The sequence below is a fragment of the Lasioglossum baleicum genome, chromosome 12, assembly GCF_051020765.1.
Source record: "Lasioglossum baleicum chromosome 12, iyLasBale1, whole genome shotgun sequence".
Lineage (NCBI taxonomy): Eukaryota > Metazoa > Arthropoda > Insecta > Hymenoptera > Halictidae > Lasioglossum > Lasioglossum baleicum.
The window spans coordinates 15,700,967-15,722,105 of record NC_134940.1 but is presented as its reverse complement, the minus strand read 5'-3'; the positions used below and the strand labels follow the sequence as shown (position 1 = coordinate 15,722,105).

General features: G+C 38.1%; 5 protein-coding genes across 9 annotated transcripts in view; 3 read left to right on the top strand and 2 right to left on the bottom strand.

Annotated features, from left to right (window-relative positions):
- Nucleotides 1-1,278: 1,278 nt before the first annotated feature.
- On the top strand, nt 1,279-4,307 carry LOC143214028 (ATP-binding cassette sub-family B member 10, mitochondrial). 3 transcript variants are annotated; one of them, XM_076434541.1, is made up of 4 exons: nt 1,279-1,393; nt 1,940-2,379; nt 2,451-3,565; nt 3,835-4,307. In XM_076434541.1, exons 1-4 carry the CDS (start codon nt 1,377-1,379, stop codon nt 4,093-4,095), a joined length of 1,833 nt encoding a protein of 610 aa, XP_076290656.1. In that variant the 5' UTR covers nt 1,279-1,376; the 3' UTR covers nt 4,096-4,307. The 3 variants fall into 3 exon arrangements, with proteins under 3 accessions (XP_076290656.1, XP_076290655.1, XP_076290657.1); XM_076434542.1 differs by lacking the exon at nt 1,279-1,393 and having other exon boundaries at nt 1,923-2,063; nt 2,158-2,379; XM_076434540.1 differs by lacking the exon at nt 1,279-1,393 and having other exon boundaries at nt 1,413-2,379.
- LOC143214029 (uncharacterized) lies at nt 4,288-8,629 on the bottom strand. Its single transcript, XM_076434543.1, has 2 exons — nt 8,339-8,629; nt 4,288-8,096 (listed from the first exon to the last, which is right to left on the bottom strand). Exon 2 carries the CDS (start codon nt 8,016-8,018, stop codon nt 6,045-6,047), a length of 1,974 nt encoding a protein of 657 aa, XP_076290658.1. The 5' UTR covers nt 8,019-8,096; nt 8,339-8,629; the 3' UTR covers nt 4,288-6,044.
- A 313-nt stretch (nt 8,630-8,942) lies between these two features.
- LOC143214038 (calcineurin subunit B type 2) lies at nt 8,943-11,560 on the bottom strand. The gene is made up of 5 exons (XM_076434560.1): nt 11,388-11,560; nt 11,162-11,201; nt 10,533-10,744; nt 10,251-10,460; nt 8,943-10,173 (listed from the first exon to the last, which is right to left on the bottom strand). Exons 1-5 carry the CDS (start codon nt 11,388-11,390, stop codon nt 10,126-10,128), a joined length of 513 nt encoding a protein of 170 aa, XP_076290675.1. The 5' UTR covers nt 11,391-11,560; the 3' UTR covers nt 8,943-10,125.
- A 1,048-nt stretch (nt 11,561-12,608) lies between these two features.
- On the top strand, nt 12,609-18,302 carry LOC143214510 (ubiquitin-protein ligase E3C). Of its 3 annotated transcripts, none has more exons than XM_076435680.1 (6): nt 12,620-12,734; nt 12,811-12,860; nt 12,950-13,418; nt 13,482-14,017; nt 14,103-16,168; nt 16,386-18,302. In XM_076435680.1, the coding sequence occupies exons 3-6, from the start codon at nt 12,952-12,954 to the stop codon at nt 16,551-16,553; spliced, it is 3,237 nt and encodes a 1,078-aa protein (XP_076291795.1). In that variant the 5' UTR covers nt 12,620-12,734; nt 12,811-12,860; nt 12,950-12,951; the 3' UTR covers nt 16,554-18,302. The 3 variants fall into 3 exon arrangements, with proteins under 3 accessions (XP_076291794.1, XP_076291795.1, XP_076291796.1); XM_076435681.1 differs by having other exon boundaries at nt 12,624-12,686; XM_076435679.1 differs by having other exon boundaries at nt 12,609-12,860.
- The window catches only part of Dhc62b (Dynein heavy chain at 62B), a 23,546-nt gene continuing 20,573 nt past the window's right edge, over nt 18,167-21,139 (top strand). Inside the window, exons 1-10 of the mRNA XM_076435700.1 lie at nt 18,167-18,302; nt 18,532-18,601; nt 18,741-18,883; nt 18,947-19,151; nt 19,229-19,421; nt 19,504-19,739; nt 19,836-20,116; nt 20,191-20,371; nt 20,454-20,657; nt 20,750-20,941. Coding sequence (XP_076291815.1) covers nt 18,214-18,302; nt 18,532-18,601; nt 18,741-18,883; nt 18,947-19,151; nt 19,229-19,421; nt 19,504-19,739; nt 19,836-20,116; nt 20,191-20,371; nt 20,454-20,657; nt 20,750-20,941 — 1,794 coding nt within the window. The 5' untranslated portion in view covers nt 18,167-18,213. The remainder of the gene's footprint in view (nt 18,303-18,531; nt 18,602-18,740; nt 18,884-18,946; nt 19,152-19,228; nt 19,422-19,503; nt 19,740-19,835; nt 20,117-20,190; nt 20,372-20,453; nt 20,658-20,749; nt 20,942-21,139) is intronic.

Here is a 21,139-nt window from a genome sequence, read left to right as displayed (position 1 = left end):
AAAAATAGTATGATCTTCTCATGCTCTATGTTCGCTTTTTTTAATGCCCTCTGATGATAAGATAAAATAACTCGATAAAATATAGGTCTACGCTGGTCTACGCCTCTACTATATACGGTCTTTTGATATCGACCGAGCGTTAAACAAATATCTGTTTTGTATAGATTTTTTATATAAATTCGTTCATTATAAATTCTCATTTTAAATTTTGGCATAAAATTACAATAGAATTTTACGTAATAATAATGATTAAATTTGATAATATATCCGGAAAAAATACTTTTGAGAAGAGAATTTTGTTTCGCGGAATGTGTCCTTCTCAGAACTTTTAATCATTTTTCGATTTTTAAAAATCAAAATTATAGAATCCTCGATTCATCGCGCAGCTCGTAATAAGGGGAATAATTAACTGATAGGTTATTCTTCTACATATATTTTTTATATTTAGTGTGGAATAAAAAATGTAAAGAATTATATGTTTGATTTAATTCACAAACAGTGCTGCCAGATGAGGGGAATCACGCCGATATGAGGTACCCCCTCTCTGATGACCAGAGTACCAGAGTACATAATATGTGACACGTTGCGCGTGTGCGACGGGGATTGAGTGAGGCAAATGGGAGACACGTTGCGCGTGCGCGATGGGGACGCAACAATGGCATGACATTTCGCAGGTTTTAGGTTATTGCCGCGTAAAATTCACCCATTTACTTATTTCACATACTATGTAATTATTGATCCCTTTATGTCTATGTTGTGAGTTGTATTTCTTTAAAATATAACGTTACAAATAAAACATAATTTGTCAATTTATCGTGTAGAAGAAAAATGAGTGAATTTATTATCCCAGTCTCTTTTATGCAACTATTTTTGAGAAGCGTATGAGGGTTAACAGTGTTAAAATATATTATGATTTATTGATTTTACTGGAATGTAACTCAGTACTACATACATACAGATTTCAAGATTTTTTCAATTGTACATATAAAAGTAAGCATTCATACTTCGCTTCACGACTGAAACTCCCACATGTTACAATTCATTTTATTTATAATAAAGAATGTTTACAATGTCTATTTAGAACGAACCATATGATTTATTTCATTAAGTACGTATATGTACATGAGTACGATACGGTACGCGGCAATAACCTAAAACCTGCGAAATGTCATGTCATCTCATCTGTCATCGTTGCGTCCCCATCGCGCACGCGCAACGTGTCTCCCATTTGCCCCACTCAATCCTAAAGCGATGGAATAGGATAGTGGAAGGGGAAAAGGAGGAGAGTACCTGGTTGCAATCTTACAACCATCTGCAACCATCTGGCAGCACTGTTCACAAATATTTAATTACAGATAACGAAAGAATAACAAAAAATGCAAATGTGCATAATGTAAAAAAGTAGATATATATATATTTTTTTTATATATATATATTATATATATTCTTTCAATATAAATTTCCAATGCTTTCAAATATTTCCGCCATTACATTAGAACTTGTTGTATTTACATACCTTGGAAAAAATAGACTTTCACGCAGCTAACAGCAAAATTATGCAACTATGACGATAGAACGAAGAATTCATGATAATTTGCAAAGTCTATGAATGAAATGAATATGCATTTCAGTTACAACAACCATCTAAATAAAGAAAAGTTAGAGAGGTTTAACTTTTGTGTGCGAGGTTAGGCCGACAACCTCTTCAAGTTGATGATGAAATACTGTACCCCCTGTAATGACTTTTCATTTTGAGAATTACTTCTTTTGTGTTAGTGTTAGAGATGATTCTTCTTAGGAGGTTGTTTATGAAAGGTACTCTTTGTCAGCGGTTAGAATATCGCAGTCCGACGATTAAACATATTAGACAGATATTTTACACGTCTTTAACATCGTCGAATCGAATTAAGGGGAAAACATGTATATTTTCCGTGTTAAGATATCACAACAACACCGTGCAGATAAACGTTTTAAAATCGACTGGTCGTATCACGGTGAAACCAAAGAAAGTGTCTGAACTCAGAAGTCTAATGATGTTAGCTGCGCCTGAGAAATGGAGATTGGTTGGTGCCATTGCATTTTTACTAGTCTCATCTGCTGTCACAATGGCAGTGCCGTTCTGCTTAGGAAAACTAATTGATATAATCTACACTAAAGACGCAGAGAGCATGAGGAAAAATCTGAAGAAGTTATGCACCGTTCTTTTCGGAGTATTCCTTGTTGGAGGTTTATGTAACTTTATTAGAGTGTATCTGATGTCTACGACAGGGCATAGAGTCGCGCAATCTTTAAAAAGAGAATTGTACAGTGCAATATTACGTCAAGAAACAGCGATGTTCGATAAGCGTAGCACAGGAGAGCTAGTTGGCAGATTGTCCGGTAGGTTCTTTTGGTTTCTAAAATGAGAGACTTAATGAAACATTGATTTATTATTGATTTCATTATTTTAGGAGACACCCAACTCGTTAGCTCTGCTCTAACTACTAACATATCGAATGGACTACGTTCTGCCATAATGACCATTAGTGGAATGTCTATGATGTTCTATGTTTCGCCTACATTGGCTGGCATCGGTTTAAGTATAGTACCACCGATTGCTGGTGTAGCCATAATTTATGGCCGTCATTTAAAAAAGATTTCTAAAGATATACAAAATAATGTAGCCACATTGAACACAATAACCGAGGAAAAAATTTCCAACATAAGGACAGTCAAATGTTTTGCCAAAGAGACGTCTGAAATCGAACGTTACAATTCTCAGTTAGATAATATACTCAGAGTATGCTATAAAGAAAGTTTGCTCAGAGGAATATTTTTTGGATTGACTGGTTTCACTGGAAATGCGATCATTCTTTCTGTGTTGTATTACAGCGGAGTTATGATCTCCAATTCTACTATTACAGTCGGAGAATTAAGTTCTTTTTTATTGTACACTGCGTATGTAGGGATATCACTGAATGGATTATCCTCGTTTTACGTTGAATTAAATAAAGCACTAGGTGCGAATACACGTATTTCTGAATTGATACAAAGACAGCCAGAAATACCTATTCAAGGTGGTAAAATCTTAGAGAGGGATTTGTCAGGTGATATTGAATTCCGAAATCTTAATTTCGCTTATCCTATGAGAAAGAACGAATGTGTTTTAAACAATTTCAATTTAACGATTCAGAAATCTACAGTAGTAGCTGTTGTCGGTTCTTCAGGTTCTGGGAAATCTACGATAGCTTCTCTTTTATTGAGGCTTTACGACCCAGACTCGGGACATATACTTTTAGATGGTCATGATCTCAGATCTCTCGATCCCATGTGGGTGAAGTCGCAAATGAGTATTGTTTCCCAGGAGCCAATCCTATTTAGCGGTACAATAAGAGACAATATATTGTACGGAGTAGAAGATTCAACGAATTACGATTCGAAAGTAGAAGATGCTGCAAGAGATGCGTATGTTCTACAATTTACAAAAGAAATGGTAGATGGTTTGGACACTACAATCGGAGAAAAAGGTGCTACGCTCAGCGGTGGGCAAAGACAAAGAGTTGCTATTGCTAGAGCACTGTTGAAGGTAAAACTGATTTATTGATATTATTGATTATTAGACTGCGGATCTTTATGCAAACTAAAACTTGTCTGCATCAATTGCAAGACACTGAATTTAAAAATTCAAGATTACATATGAATGACCTCCAATCTTTTTAAGCATTCTACTATTTTAGTAGATGCATTCTAGTATTTCATGCATTTCTATTCATTTTTCTCATAAGTGCATAAAATCCGCAGTACACTAATTATTATTATGATTTAAATTCGATTTTCAAATAATTCTTCATTTAGGAACCAAAAATACTAATTCTGGACGAGGCGACGAGCGCATTAGACGCTGAAAGTGAACATTATGTACAAGAAGCTTTAAAAAATGCTATCAAAGGACGAACTGTATTAACAATAGCCCATAGACTTAGTACGATCAAAAATGCTGATAAGATTGTAGTTATAAACCAAGGTCGGGTAGCAGAAACAGGAACGTACAAAGAACTTATAAATATTGATAATGGTTATTTTTATAAATTGGTTCAACATCAGACTTTCGCATAAATTTGAGATCTCGATAAATATCTGAACATTATGAAATATAAATATGTTTTACATACGGGTACGTTAAACGTGTGAAGAGTTGAGTAAAATCTGGCAGGAATTGGATTGAAACCATTAATAAAGGACATTGAAAATCACATAAGACTTGTAATAAATAATTAGTAAATTTATTAATTTAATTTCTGAAATACATTATCTTATTCTGTAATCTATGAATTACGTCTTAATTATTGATGATTCCTTTATACCACATGTCGAGTGTTAAGAATGTTTTTAAATAATACGAGAAAGGTGTGTACTTAAATAACACTTACAATTATACTGATTTCATCGTTCTGTCGTTTACTTCTTTCCTTTTCTCATCTGCAGAAAGTATATAGAACTTGCCGATGAAGGGTGAATTCGAAGGTGGGGATGAAATATATGTTCAGTGTGCAATTGTTTAATGTGTTCAAATCATTTATATAAGGCGTGAAGTACTTATCAACAGATTGTAACTTGTGTTAATATAAAATTCGCTAAAGCCCTGTATACATGTGTATATACACATGGATATGTATATACATATGTATATAAATACACATGTATATACATATATATGATTTCTAATCTAAGGTGTAAGGCAGGTATTATAAATAATTCCACTTTGGTAATAATTTTTAATATATTTTCCTATAAAATAATGTACACTGCTATTTTAAACTATCAATGTATCTTATATTGTCCATCTATATTATCTTTAAATTAATATCCCATTACTACAATTACATCAGAGAATAATCTACTTTGAAACCCGTGTACAAGTAAAAATATTCCATGTAACACATGATTAAAAGTAAATCGTTTCATTTAAATTAGTTGCGTTCCTGTAATAAACCATTACGCGTCTCCGAAGAATACATTTTTCATTTGAGGGAGTAAAAGGACATTTACGATACCCTTGTCATCCAATAAGTATTTATCTATTAATCTTCTATTAGAAAATACAGCAAGGAATAAAGAGAGTAATAAAATTCATTTTTCTAACGTGGAAAAACGATTGGTACTTTTTATTCTTGCTCTATTTAATATTCTTCTATGTAGGAATATGTGTAACAAGGACATTCGTTAAACAATTACATCTTGAATCATAAAATGAAATCAGTCCTTCAATTTCGCTTATGCTTATTATAATTGGAACATTTGTAATCTTCAGTCATCTCTGGGAAAAACTGTGCCTATCAAGTTGTGAAGTTTTAAAATTTTATCTCTTTTCTCTAATCATAGATTAATTCGCCAATTGTTTCATCGAATTTCAAAAAATCTGTATAAAATATTTGCCAGCTAAGAGTACTGAAAATCTGAATTTAGAAATATGGTCCAAACCATGATCATACGTAAATAAATTAGATCGTCGATAAAATGTACTTTAAAACACCAGAATGCATATTTCAAATGCTCTTTGTTCACATAGCTATCACACGTCACATTTGTTGGGAGCCACATTAGAATTTCTTATGCTCCGGTCACAAGCACAGCCGTACCCTAAATAGAAACTTTATCTGTATAAATTTATGATGAAACTTTTTACAATCCGACTTGAGCAGAAACTCAGATCGTAATTACAACTGGTTGTTAATAGTATAACATCTTGGGAATAGGTAGTTCTTTGCTTTCTACAGGAGCTTAGAAATTCATGCGCACAAGTCTCTGTACAAGTAAATACCAAAGTTTACCAGATATTTTAATTGAGATTAGAATAGTCAACGAAGCAGTAAACGATACATAATTGTATTCTGCAATCTGTTTTAGTATTTTCTCATGTGTTTTACACCGCGAATCATGTACTGAAATTCGTACAAATTACACTTCAATTATTATAATAAGAATTTTTATCCCGTACGTTTCATATTGTTCTGGTAAATTCCAAATCGAGAATTAAATCAATTAGACCATCATCTTAAATGTTATTAACTTTGTGACAAATGAGCTGTTTCTTGTTCCATTGGTTCGTCTTCTTGTTGGAACATCGAGGATGTTTCTTCGTCATCTACATCCATCATTTCTGTTGTGTCTTGCTCTTTTTTATTTGTAACAGTTTCCATTATCGTGTCACTGTCTTCTACTTTGGACACAATAGTACCTATATTATTACCTTGTAGTTCCATTATATCGCTGCTTTCAATGGACATCTTCTCTTTGCATTCGGATTGACACACACCTGCAGTGTTCTGATCCAAAGGTTCTTCTAACAGTTCAACGATGGGAGTAGAATCTTCCTCTTTGACAGCAACTGGTTCTGGATCTTTTGGTTCTTCTATGATAGGAATTGGTTCAGGTACTATAGATTTAATTACTCTGGACTCGTCTTCTATAGCTTCTGTTATGGTCAAAGTCTCCTTTTCTTCTTGGTCTCCTCCCTGGTTTTCACTGAAATTTTCCTTTGTATCGTCTTTAGAACACGACTCCTCCACAACAGGTTTTAATTCTTCAATTAATTCTACTTTTCTATTTTGATCTTTTGTATTCTCTGTGTCTACAGACGAATCCTCTTCCGGTGTTCTTACAAATGAAGTTTCGACTGAAATCGTTTCGTCAGTGGATAAATGTAAATTACCAATAACTTTATTCGAATTGCTTTCTATAGACATATCTGCTGTGTTAGTATTATCCGAAGGCTGAGTCTCTTTCTCTTCTGTATTTGTATCAGGTGCGTCTACAGTTGTTTCTGTATTATCTGTGTCGCTATCAGACTTTACAGTTTCTTTGAAATTCATATCGGAAGTATGTAAAAGATTATCGACTACTGGACTGATTAGCTCTTTAGTATTCAACTGCTCTTTGGACTCTATATCGGACTTAACCGACACATTATTAGTTTTATTTGCTTCTTCTTGTACGTGCACCTGTATTGACCCTACTTTCGTTTTCTCATTTACCTTAGAGTTATCTAAATAGAACTTGGATGATTTATTTTCACTAGAGCCAAAGTCTTTCGGTTGGAAAGTGGTTTGCAATTTTCTCGTCGACTCTGTACCATCCCCTTCTTCATTCTCCAAATCTAAACTAGGTTGAGAACTAGTGTCCTCGTTCATTATACCTTCCGGAATGTCGTTCGATATTCCAGAATTTTCAGAAACTATAGACGACAAATTTTGTATAGCGGGTCCTATTTGCGGCTCTTGAGTCTGTGTCTGGGACGTTAAGTTCGAAACAGCAGAAAATTCAGATGTGGTCGGTACAAAATTGGGTGTTGTAACATCGGCTTTAGAGGAAATCGAGTCGGCTTTCTCCTGAGAAACTTCTTCTGCACCAAATACAGTTTTTGTGACAGTGGTGGTCGGCACAACAGTTTGTAACATGGGTGATTCGTTATCGACGCTGTACACATTAATGGTTACGGTGGAGGGGCAGTCCTTTTCCCAATACTCCATTTCTACGTCCTGTGGGGGTTGCGTACCCGAAGTATCCTCGTCCACAGATCCATTTACCATACCGTCTCCATTTTCGTTTCTCCTAGCGATCGAGCCAGGCTCTCTAGTGGAAACAACCAATATATTTTTCTCTATGGCTCGCATGAATTTGTCGACCCTGTTGTACTCCTTGCGTGGTGCTGTCAGAAGCTCGCAGATTCGTTGAACGGTGAACGGCGCGTTCGCGAAGGACTCTAAACGTTCCAAAAGATTGCTTTTCATAGTGTCATAGTTGAAATGTTCAACATTCGGACAAGGCGCGAGCTCCAGGGTTGGACAGCTCTCATAAAAGTCGGTCATCACGCGCGTGAGCTTCTCCCGGAACAATGTTTTGATCAGAGGCCACTGATACACGGGGTCGCCGGTTTTCGCGACCCAACCCAAATAGTCCTCTAACTCCCGAGGTATCTCGCTCGGGCGCATTTTCTGAAACTCGTCGAGCGCCTGCAACACCTCCTCCAAATTTTCCATGTTCTCCGCCTGCTACCCCCGCGCTCTGCCTCTTTCGTTCGCCCAAGAATTTTCGTCGACACTTTTTCCGCAAAAATCCTAAAAGTTATTGGCAGTGAAACTTTCTACAGCAGAAACAACGAAAAACGCAAACACACCGGGTACTGGCACAGCAACAATGAAAGGATGGGGGAATGGAGCGCAGGGGTACCAATCATATCCGAAAAACATGTCATCGTGACAGCGTTTGGTTAGCTTTCGGAAACGCGATTGCGTTACATATTGCTTTAAAATGTGACCGTTCGTGTATACAAATAAAATAACGAACAACTTTAATTTACCTTAGCCTCAAATCTATCTTCCGCAGCTCGCTTCTGTTTCATTATGTATATCAACGTACCAAATACATATTGACCTACAAAATCGAATTTGCGTCGCTAAAAACTATTTCTGTGTATATCTTCTTCTTTAGAAATATTTCACGTGCGTCCGTCGACACCCAACGTTAAATTTGTATTTTTAAATTGTATATCTATTACGTTAAACGAGACAAACAACGGTCATACATTTTCGGTAATGTTATATGAATTGAAAGAACACGACAACTTCAGTTTCTACGCTCACGTAGTGGTATTGATAATGCCTGACACGCACAGTTTATTATAGAACGATTACAAACTGGTCAACCGTTGTAATTTAAAATATTATTAGAGCGCACTTGAAAAAGTAATTTATGTTGTTATCAAAATAAATGACTTAATCGATTATGGGATATTTAAGAGTTCGGTAATGTTTAATGTAATTAGCGATTGAGGATAATTACAGCAGAAACATTCGATTATGAATTGCAATTTAATTGTAATTCGACCTGGTACTGCAACGAATTTCGTTTTGTGTAATTTTCAAAGGTCAGGAAAATAAGATACTACTTTAAATTCGTAAATGTCAGATTTCATAAATGTTGCATAAATTTATTTCAACAGAGCTTGTAATTTTGAACTTTGATTGGACATTAAGATTCGGTAACATGTACATGTATAAACAATCATATTAATGGAGTAAAACGACACGCATAAATCCTTAAATAGTATATGTTATTCTCTTAATAATCATACAAAGAATAAATATAATTGTACGGATGTAATTATGCATTTGAAAGTTACAAAAATACCATTTGTGTTTCAGTCTTATTTATGATTGTAGTAAAAACAGACTTTTTATGACAAGGTCCAACATTGTTCTGCCAAGAAATACTTCTCCCATATTATTAACAGTAATTAATCAAATAACATGTGTCTCTTTCAAATGCACAACTAGTAGTAATTAAATACGAAACAATATATGGTACAATAGTTCTTCTGAAATTAATTGGAAGCTTTCTGGAGATTCATTGTATTACATACATATAAGATTTAACATAGTGGATCGTGTATATTTTAATATAAATAGGATGTTCCCATTCATATTATTTCAATAGCATCTCATTAAAGAACTAAAGGAACACAGCACAAAATGTAATGCTCTTCTTAAAAGTATTGCACATTAGTCGAGAATACTGTACAATAATTATTAAAAGATGTGCTGTATGTAAAACACAAGGTTTAGAAAAAGAATATCTCATCTATAATGACTTACACTTATCCGACTGCACTTCCATAATTTTTCTAAAGTAACTCGACGTTCTTTATATGTATATATATATATTAATTAAATGAAATTATAAATTAAACAAATAATAACAAAATTATTGCGTTAATGTTAACTAAACAAATAAATATATATATACATATATATTTATATATATACTTTAACAAAAGGTGCGCAGACGCGTAACGTTCAAGTTACACGGAATAGCAGGTGTGCTCGATATTAGAAAGTTGACAGTGAATTAATTCTAATATACGTTGCATTATAAATAAAACTTTAACAGTGATAAACTTATATATATATATATATAAATTGGCTTGACCGAAGACTTGGTAGTGGTCATTGATTTCAACCCTACACAGAGCTTTGTTACTTACAACTATCCAATAAAATCTGTTATTAGTAATGAATTTATAAAGTCAAATTGATATTACCATATATTGATATCTAATATTCTTTTTTTTTTACAGATTTTGATTATTTAAACATCAACCACCATCTTCTTATGAATATCTGTATTACCAACAATCTGGAATTATAACATTACAAATATATTATGCAATTATTGTAGATGTAATACCCCGGTTAATACTTGTTAATACTTACAGAACAGAATTCTTCGAAACTGATTTTACCATCTTCGTCTTTATCAGCAAACAATATTGTTTTATCAACTATTTGCTGAAGTTGTGTGTCTTTTAAATTATTGCCTACCATCATTTTCAATACTTGATATAATTCTCCATTGCTTATGAAACCATCGTTATCCATATCATAAATTCTAAAAGCAAATTTTAACTTGCTCTCTTTATCACCCTGTAAAACAAGATACTCTATTTGAATAGAATGTTTTTAGAAAGGCTCTTAGTATAAGTATATTTCATATACCTTGACACTGAATTGAGAAACACCATGGATAAATTCTTTAAAATCCACTTCTCCATTACCATCTGCATCGAATATATCGATGACACGTTGAACTAAAGGATTTTGTTGCAATTCTGGCAATGACATGAATTCATCGATGCTCAAGGCACCGCTATTATCCAAATCTAACTTTCTAAACCGTTTTCCCAATCTTCTAATTTCATCGACATCAACTGGGACATTGATTAATTTTGTATTAATAAAAAGAATTATTTCGATGAAACAGCTTAAATATTGCTTGTCTCTAAACTGGTATTAATATGATCGCTCTACGTATGTGTACATATATATGTATGTAACTGTAGCACTATACAGTAAAGAACAAACAGATACAGGGACAAAAACTTTATGAGTGCTATGTTTAGTTAGTGATAAAAATAAATTAGAAGCGGTACATGAATTAAAAAGGGAAAAAGATTTTTGAAGTTGTACATCGCGATAATAATTTCATTGAAATTATATAAAATATTTTTGCGATATGTTCGAAACAGCTTCAGAACGAAAGGACTAAATTATACGAACGGAAAGCTAGTGCAAATAAAAGTAGGTTACTTGGTGCGTAGCGAAAGTAATATTTCATATTGACTCACAATTCGAACATAATTCCATAGGCAATGAACTTTCGTTACCCTGAAAGCAGAAAATGAAAAAATTACGTATTCTGTTAGTAGCATAACAAACCTTGATAACGTCAACCACACAAAGGATTGTTTTTCTCAAGAAAACTGCACGAAAACAGAACTAGATACATGATAACACTTTAACTTGTCGTTCTGCGGAACTAAAAGGAGTTTAAACTTAATTAAATGCAATCACCATCGTGAACTCGATTCAGCAGACTTCTGTTAGAAATTCAGCAGAAAACGCCAAAATTGATCAGCAGACACTATTTTATGGTTGATGATCAATGGAAAAGCGCGCAGCATAGACGGGAAACTCTGAGAACAATTCGAATTCACGCGAATCGTTTGATTTTAGATACTCCAATCAGTGCGCGTGTGTACACAAGGTACACATATATATATATATATATATATATGGGTCCATTCCGTTCTTAGACCATATATATATACCTAATATGGTCTAAGTTCCGTTGCACGCATAATGCGCATACACTGGGTCCATTCCGATTCACGCATGATGCGCATACACTGTATAGTGTAGTATAGGAGTCTCTATGCATACACTATACAGTGTATGCGCATCATGCGTGAATCGGAATGCACCCACTGTATAGTGTATGCATAGAGACTCCATGAGGGACTCTTATACTACACTATACAGTGTATGCGCATTATGCGTCATTATGCGTGCAACGGAATGGACCCTATATTTACATTTTTTTTTTTTTTTTTGAGAAATATGTATACTGGAACAAGGTCATGAATATTTGTTTTTTTTTATATTACAGAGAAGTTTATATACATTCGTTGAATAATTTATTGAGGAAGAACAGAAGCGGTATAATGCACCGCGTGAACAGAAGTGCATTTGTCTGTAACCTTGTCGTTTGAAAGCAGCAGTACTTCGTAGTTCGTTTCGTTCACAAGGACGAGCAGAGTTATCAAGGATTTTGGCTCAGGCTTATTTTAAACAAATACACATTGAACTGGTGTAAAATAGACCAATAAAAGGTTCGTCGTGTGACCATAAGCGCCACCATTTTTATAAAGCGAAGCTCCGGTATCTTTCGGTAATCTATTTCTATAGGGCGCATGCGTCCATAAGTAGATTCTTTCGTCATTGTGCGCATGAGTTGCAAATTTCTGCACTATGAACGTAGCTTGAGAAGTGCATATGTATAGTGCGTTTCAATGTTTAAATTTCCATTAAAAGGATATGAAATTTATTTGAAATATACGAGAACATTTAGTTGCATATTCGACACGATAAGAATAACATTTTTAATAATATTCAGTTTATGGAATTGTGTATATTCGTTGAGCGTTTTCTATCACGCTACATTTCAAATATTGCCGCGCTTTCCGACGTTTCCAATTCTCGCATGCAGTCTATCTCGTTTCATTTTTTCTTCAGAAGCTCGGAGTACAGAGCAGAGATATCAAGAGATATCATTTGATTTGATGGAAGCAGCAGCACCAAGCAGCACTGTCCGTATGTAGATCGAAAATTTCGGGCTCACGGTACTCACGGACAGTAAAGGTTCCGACAAACGAGTTTCGTTTCTGTAAGAATGCTCTGTGGCGGTTCTGTGACTGCAATGATCTTTCAATTGCAGTTAACTATGGAGCCGTTACTGTATCCGTGTACAGTAAGTTTTCCTCTATGGTGAGTAATCAAAGATATTGGGCATTTTCTACTACACTCGATCCATGACAACAATGACAAATATTAATCGGCCTGGCGATGCGTTTTAGAGATGAGTAAACCTGCTATGTTATTGAGGAAACATAAATTCATGATGTACAGTTTCGAAGGAGATTACAGACGTAAACCACAACAAAATTTAGCCGGTGCGAGCAGGAGAGATGATAGAGCGGAAAAGTCACTGCTATTGCAACATGCCCAATTGGAGCGTTTAAAACGGGAGCAGCAGCGCAGAAGACACTATGCAGCCTTGAAAATTCAAGCGTTCGTTTGCGGTTTTATCGTTCGGAAACGCACGAAAATAATCGTGAGAAAAGAATTCGATGAGCTGCAACAAATCACTGGTCTTAGAAATTTAAATTTGGAGGACTTGATAGTGTATTTTCGAAAGATATTATTCTTTTACGATTACACTTTGGACAGCGGTAGGCTGATTTGGATGTTCCAACATTTTTTAATGCACGAACAAGAGATCAAACAAAAGTGTGTAAACTGTCCCGAATGGTTATGGAGATTGAGGTAACGTTGACAATGCAATAACAGACACATGGTAAGCTTATGTATTAACGAAATATTTTACAGATGGATGCTTCGTATGTGTATGCAACACAATTCGGAAGCCCTAATAGATGGAGCCAGTTCACTGGCGATACCGTTAAGGGCTTTAGAAACATTTACTAGTCGTGACGATACAGAAAAGACGTTAGGAGAACACAGTTATAAATATTTAGAAATAATCTTTGTATATTTGATAAAACATAAATACTTTGATCGATTAAGGAAGTTGATAGACGAGAAAGTTCCACCTATGTTAGAGCCGAGCGCTATCCCACCAACTCCGCTCTCAAAGTGTTTAGTGGACATGATAAAACGACCATTGGACTTGATCGGCTATCTAGATCAAAAGGATGATTTCTCCGAGCTCGTCTTAAAGGAACTCTGTAGAAGCGTTTTCTCGCTGAAACTGTCTGATCCAATTCGAATGTTTATTATTCCATCGCTAGCCGAATACAAAGAATTTCCATATGATCAACTGATCGACTGCATCAATAGAGTCCAAATAGAGTGTACAACGAGTTTATTTTATTCCATTTTATCGTTAGAATCGAATCGTTTGTGTAAGTATATAAAAATGGATCATCGACGAGGAAAAAATAGAATGGAAAGAGTTTGTCGGGTTGACGAGACGTTTTCTCGTTACAGCAACATACAAATCGAAGGACGTCCTAATTAATTATCTGCAAGTTCTTGCCGCGATGAGTTCGATGATCGTTCCGTTGGCCGCCGAGGAGAACATAGATCAAGCAGATGATTCGGACAGGGAATCGAACGCTAGCATGATCGACGAGGAGCAGGCCGACATTCTACACCAGTGCCTGGAGATGCTGAACGAGCAGCACCGCGTTCAGGAGATACTGTCGGCAGTGGATCGGACCAAAGATCCGACGGTGTTGCAACCACTGTGCCAACTATGCCATCATTTGCTAATCTCCAACAAACTAGCCATACATAAGTATAAATTGTTGTACATGCTCGCATTCAAGCCTGTATTCCTCAAAAACTTATGGACCGCTCTGTTATCGGTTTGTCAAGTGTCGTTGTTTGGCGGAGCGACACCGTTGCTGCAGATCATGTCGCGAGGCCTCGGCCTCTCCAGCGAGGATACGAAAAAGATCGTCCCGCTTCTGGTCGTGTTTTGTTCGTTGTTTAGCTTACTGATCGCCACGTTACACGATACAGAGTTTTTCATTGAAACGACTACGAGGACGCCGACGAGCGAGCAAGCGTTGGATACAAACGGACAGCAGACGATGCCATTCACGATTTCCGAGCTCGTGGCGCTGTCCAGCCATTTGAAAGGTGTTTGCCTGGGCCTGGTAGAGCTAGCGTTCCCCGACAGTAAACCGACCGTGCGAAACGACTATAAGGACGCGGTTCTCGGGTCATCTTGTCCGATACAGACCCAGCAGGACACCAAGATCTGGACGCATCTGTTCAAGGTGACCGTCGGTCTGCTTCGCCAGCTGTACACAAGAGACCTGAGACAGCAATTCTGTCCGGAAGGCCACTGGTTCGCCTCGAATATCTTGATACCCATCGACAAGCCGCAGAATTTTACGTTCCATAGACGTCGGCTGCGGGAATACGTACCGTTCCAAGGGCTCCGGGTGTTCACCAGAGAGGACTTGGAGGAGGGTCCGCCATTGTCTTCGAGAGAGGTTCGAACGTTGACGTTGCTCCGCGAGATACCGTTCGTCGTGCCGTTCAACGACCGTGTGATAGTGTTTCAGTCGTTAATTTACCGGGACAAGTCCGAGCAACAAGGCGAAATGACACACTTTCTGCAAGGGCCGTCAATCACAATATCTGTACGGAGGAACTATCTCTACGAGGATGCGTTCCAAAAGTTGTCCCCGGAGAAGGAGGCGGAGCTGCGGTTGAAAATGCGCGTGCAGTTGGTCAATTCCGCGGGATTGGAGGAGGCTGGCGTAGACGGCGGCGGTCTGTTCAGGGAGTTTCTGTCGGAACTGTTAAAAACCTGTTTCGACCCGAACCGGGGCTTTTTCAGGCTCACCAAGGACAACATGTTGTACCCGAATCCGACGGTGCAATCATTGGTTGACGATTTCCCGAAGCATTATTATTTCATCGGCAGGATACTCGGCAAGGCTCTGTACGAGAATCTGTTGGTAGAGCTTCCGTTCGCGGAGTTCTTCCTGTCGAAGATCGTCGGCCGTCAGTCGGACGTCGATGTCCATCACTTAGCCTCGTTGGATCCCGTTATGTATAGGAACCTGTTGTATCTGAAGAGTTACAAGGGTGACGTCGCGGATCTCGGCTTGGATTTCACGATACTGTCGGACGAACTTGGCGAACGACGAGTCGACGAGCTGAAACCGAGCGGTGCTAATATACCGGTGACCAATCACAACCGCATTGAGTACATTCATTTGATAGCCGACTACAAGCTGAACAAACAGATTCGCGCGCAATGCTATGCGTTCAAGCAGGGCATCGGCAACGTAGTCCCGATGGACTGGGTTCAGATGTTCAGCAATAAGGAGTTGCAAGTTCTGATATCCGGCGCCCAGATACCAGTCGACGTGAACGACTTGAAGCAGCACACCAACTACACAGGAGGCTACGCTCCTGATCATCCTACCATCACCGTATTCTGGAAGGTCGTCAACGAGTTCAACGACCAACAGAAGAGGTTGTTGCTCAAGTTCGTTACCAGCTGCAGCCGACCACCTCTACTTGGATTCAAAGTATGCCCGTTTGCTAGCGCTTTTCACCATTATTATTATTCGTTCGCAGCGGAGTTGGACAAACATTATTTTGAATAACGAATAAATGATTTCCCATTCGTTATTCGTTATTCGAATGATGGCCAATTCTGGTTCACAGTCGGGCACACTGTTTTATCGAAATCTCTCTTCTTATTCCTCCGTTTCGTTTCTAATAGAATGATTGTTAACATTTCAGGAACTCGACCCGCCATTTTGCATTCAACAAGCCGGCAGTGTAGATCACTTGCCGACTTCCAGTACCTGTATGAATTTGCTGAAGCTCCCAGAGTTTCCGGACGAGAAGACTCTACGCGAGAAACTTTTGTACGCTATACAAGCCGGCGCAGGCTTTGAACTGAGTTAAGCTCTGAGAGTGCTCTTGAATATTCTCTCGAGCGAATTCTTTTTTAGTTAAATCAGTGATACCTGACTCTGTGTACATAAAAAGAAAAGAGAAATGCATGCGTAAGCGGAAGATCAATCCGTAACACACAGGCGCGGGGAGGATACGATAACGCTTTCCTTCAACATGTTTTAATCTTTATTTTTGGATTTAACGGATATAGTTACAATACTTTTACAAGATAAGAGAAATTACAAGACGAGGGCGGAAGATGCTTTCGCACGGTGTTGGGTTTTGCGCGCGTTAACGCGACCCTTATTGGAACTCTCGTCGCGTCTGTGGTTATAGATTGAACAAAATGTCTTCGAGTACCGAATGCAAACGTTGTAATATTTTATTAACGGTAAGTTACCAAGTGCGTACTCTGTTCTGTACCGCGTTCTTGTCGTCTAGCAAATCAGAAACCTCGTGAACTGCGCTTTCGCCCACTTGGTAGGTCGATGTTAGCGTTTCGTGGGGGGAGGGCGTTGGGGGCAGAACATTTTTATGGAATTTCCATCGGATATGGTAACGATACCTGTAATATTGTCAGGAGGGGCCAATTAATTAGGTAGCGTCTCGGGTGACCAGACTACCGGTGCGGAGAACGAACGTAACATTTGTACAAACACGTTGGTTCGCCCTGTTCGGTAATATACGATCTTGTACACAAGCTCATGCGTTGTCCGTTCAACTTAAGATTCAAACGAATCACGAGCACAATGACGATGCGTCTAGTCGCGTTGCAACAAGCCCGAGGAAAGTTTTTTACGCGTTTTATGTACTGGTAACGACGAATGATCTTTCGAAAATCAAAGATAAATAAATCAGAATTTTCTAAGAAGTTGTTTGGTAGACAGCGATATCGTTTGATCATTTGGAACATAAGGGAATTATTAAAGTTCTCTTTATACAATTATTAAACGAATCAGTCGATAAAAGAATCATAATCGGGCAGCTTCAGTTAGGGTGCTTTGTTGTCGTGCGGTTACGTTTCTGCCAAAGTAGCCCGTCGTGTTTCGCTTGAAATGTAAGTTCAACGGACAATGCCTACATATACACGTGTGTAGAAACACAGGTATATGGTATATATATACATACATATATATATATACATATATATATATATATATACACATGTATATTTTTTTGTTGTAACTTCTCTGTCCTTGGTAACATCTCTATCTACAACTGTACATTGTGTATATTTTTATGTTTTGTATTCGCCACGAAAGTCGCGCGACGCTATATCCACATCGAGTTTACATGACAGGATAAGATGTATGTATTTATGGATTCGTTAACATAGCGTGTAAATAAAAAAACCGAGATCCTCGAGTGTTACACACATCTATGGACAAATACATGATTTGAACGTTACATCAGCGTTTCATATTTTATTCAAAGGTAGCAATCGTGCAAAGAACGAGCAATAATAAATATAATATGCCGAGTCACAGAGCTGGATAAAGATTAAACGTGTACTGTCGTATTTGTCGTATTTAGACACTACAGTAGCAACCGTCACTGTCCTCACCGGGTCATGTTTTCTTCTCATGGCGCTCGTTCGCCGATATTGTGTCTATGAAGAATCGCACACACACGTTTAGCGGTTAGAGAGAGCTTATGTCATTTGTGTAACATGGCGTCCAACGAAAATAGCGATTCCCAGAAAGTTTTGGAGTTCAAAATCTACAAATACTCCAGCTTCTCGTCGTCCTACGTGCCAGAGTAAGTATTTCTCGATCGTCGGACGGTTCGCTGGCAAGTACAACAACGCAATTATAAGCTGGACAAATGGTTGTTCATTGTAATCGAATATCTCTAACCTAACGTAACCGTTACGATGTATTTAGAACGCGGACACGTTCTACTCGCGAGATTATTCAATAAATGAACAGCCTGATCGCACCGGATTTCTCAGCATATTTTCGATTAACGTTCTTCGTTCTTCTCGTAGAAATATCCTCATAGACAAACCGTCGGATCAGACATCGCGCTGGTCGTCAGATATTGACAATCATCCACAGGTAAACATCGTTTCAAATTTTATCAATAATATAAATATAAATGATTAGAAACCCTTGGGATCGTTCCAAGCGCCGATTCTCCTTAACATTTATTGCTTGATGCTTGTCAAATAACTGTAAGACTGTATTCGTTGTTTAGTTTCTCATACTAAAGTTGCAATGCTCGTCGATAGTGAAGACAATTACTTTCGGAAAGTACGAGAAAACACACGTATGCAACATAAAAAAGTTCAAGGTATATGGCGGTTTGGAATCAGAAAACATGATGGAGTTGTTAGAGAGGTAAGTCGGAAAATTGCGATGTAAAGGTATGCACGCTGTATAACTGTGTCCGTTCTTTTCTAGTGGATTGAAAAATGATTCTACGCCCGAAACGTTCGATTTGAAGCATATAGTAGGAAACAAAGACAATTACTTTCCAGTTCGATACGTTAAAATTCTGCCATTGCAATCTTGGGGTCCCAGTTTCAATTTCTCTATCTGGTATGTACGACTAACCGGAATCGACGATCCTAAAGTAGTCAGACCTAGCATCGAATGGTTCAATGTGGTAAGTACAGCCGATAATATTTCTCCCGAGATGCTGTCCCTTCTTTGTACGAAGAAACTGACGATCGTTTGTTTCAGTATCGTCAGAAAGAAGTAATAAGACTCTGCATGAAACACTTTAGAAGACTGGAGCAACCGGAGATCATGGAAACGTTGCGAAGGGTTACAGGGGTTTCATTGGAGGATCCTAGATTGACCCTGTTGTACGATTTGTTGGTGACGAAGGGGGATTATCTGCAAGCAGAACATTTTATCACTAACATAGTAATGAGTGAGTTTTCATTCATTGTCTTGCCTCGAAGCAATGAAATAATTTTCTGCAACCCTAGAAAGTAGTACGATTTACATTACAGTGGGCCTTTTGAATGATTACATCCATGCTCAAACCTACAGAGCAGTCTGGACAAAATTGTCGACGGACGATCCAAAGCCTGGGATGAGAGGCGGCCATCAAATGGTGCTTGACCCGAGCGCTGAGCTCGTGTACCTCTTTGGGGGGTGGGATGGAAATAAAGATCTTTCAGATTTGTGGGCGTACAATATAGCCACCAACAAGTGGACCATCATCTGTAAAGATGCAGAAGCTGTGGTAAGCAAGGAGAGACTAATTGTTCGATGAAGATACGATACCGGTTGTCCCAACTAACTCAAAAGCATCAAATATCTCGTCAATTATCGATATCAGGGTGGACCGAGCGCGAGATCCTGCCACAAAATGTGTTTGGACCCCGAGCGTCGACAGCTTTTCATCCTAGGGAGGTATCTGGACACGCAGTATAGAAAAATGGAGAACTTGAAAAGCGATTTTTTCGTCTACGACATCGAATCGAACAAATGGACCCAGATATCGGAGGACACGGAGGCTGTGGGTGGACCGGAGCTAATTTTTGATCACCAGATGTCCATGGACGTTGAGAAGCGAACGATTTATATTTTCGGTGGCCGTGTTGTTGTTTCTCCTAATATGTAAGCTCCGTTAGCCCATAGGTAATTCAGCTGTAGGCCAATTGACGTTGTAAAACGTTTGGTTTGATCAACAGTTCCGAGGAGTACGAATATCGTATGATACCAAACTCGACCGAGCCAATTTTCTCTGGGCTGTACTCTTACCACGTGCCAACGGGTACTTGGACCAAACTAGCTTGCGACATTGCGAGACCGTGCCCTCCGAGTGTACCAACTATCCGATCCAGAGCTGGCCATTCTATGCTCTTTCATCCGGTACGCGCTATGAAAATGTTTGTCGAATTATGTTCGTGTCGATTGAGAGCTATAAAAATTAAACTTTCATGGTCTGTCGCAGGGCTCAAGGAAACTGTACATTTTTGCGGGTCAAAGGGGCAAAGAGTATCTTAGCGACTTTGTCACCTATGAGATCGACACGAATCACATAGAGCATATAAACTTCAATGATTCTAGTTCAAGAGATTCGAACCACGTGCCGGCGGCTGGTTTCACGCAGAGGGCGACGATCGATCCTGAATTGGGAGAAATTTATGTTCTGTCGGTTCGTGTCGGAAGTTTTTGATCAACGTGTATAGCTATACAAACGTACTGTACGCACGGTTTTCAAATGTTCTTCTCTGTATTTTCGCGCAGGGTTTGAGTAAAGACAAAGACAAGAGGGACGACAACGTGCAGAATTCGTTCTGGGTGTATAACATCGAGAACAACAAATGGTCTTGCATCTACCGACACGAGAACGTCGGGGAGAAGTACTGGAACAAAATGCAAGACTTCGTCCCGTGCCCGCGATTCGCGCACCAGTTGGTCTACGATCATGTGAAAAAGGTAGGCATCGTCTTCAGAGGAGAACAGTATAGTCAACCCTCCCATAACGCGATTAATTCGTACCGCGTTACAAGAAATTCAGAATTAGTACAAATCAGATAAAATTAAATTAAACATTGTTACGAATCAAATTGCAATTTGTGCTCTTCGTTATAGGAGGGTTTACTGTATATGTATCGAGGAATTACACATTGTCTC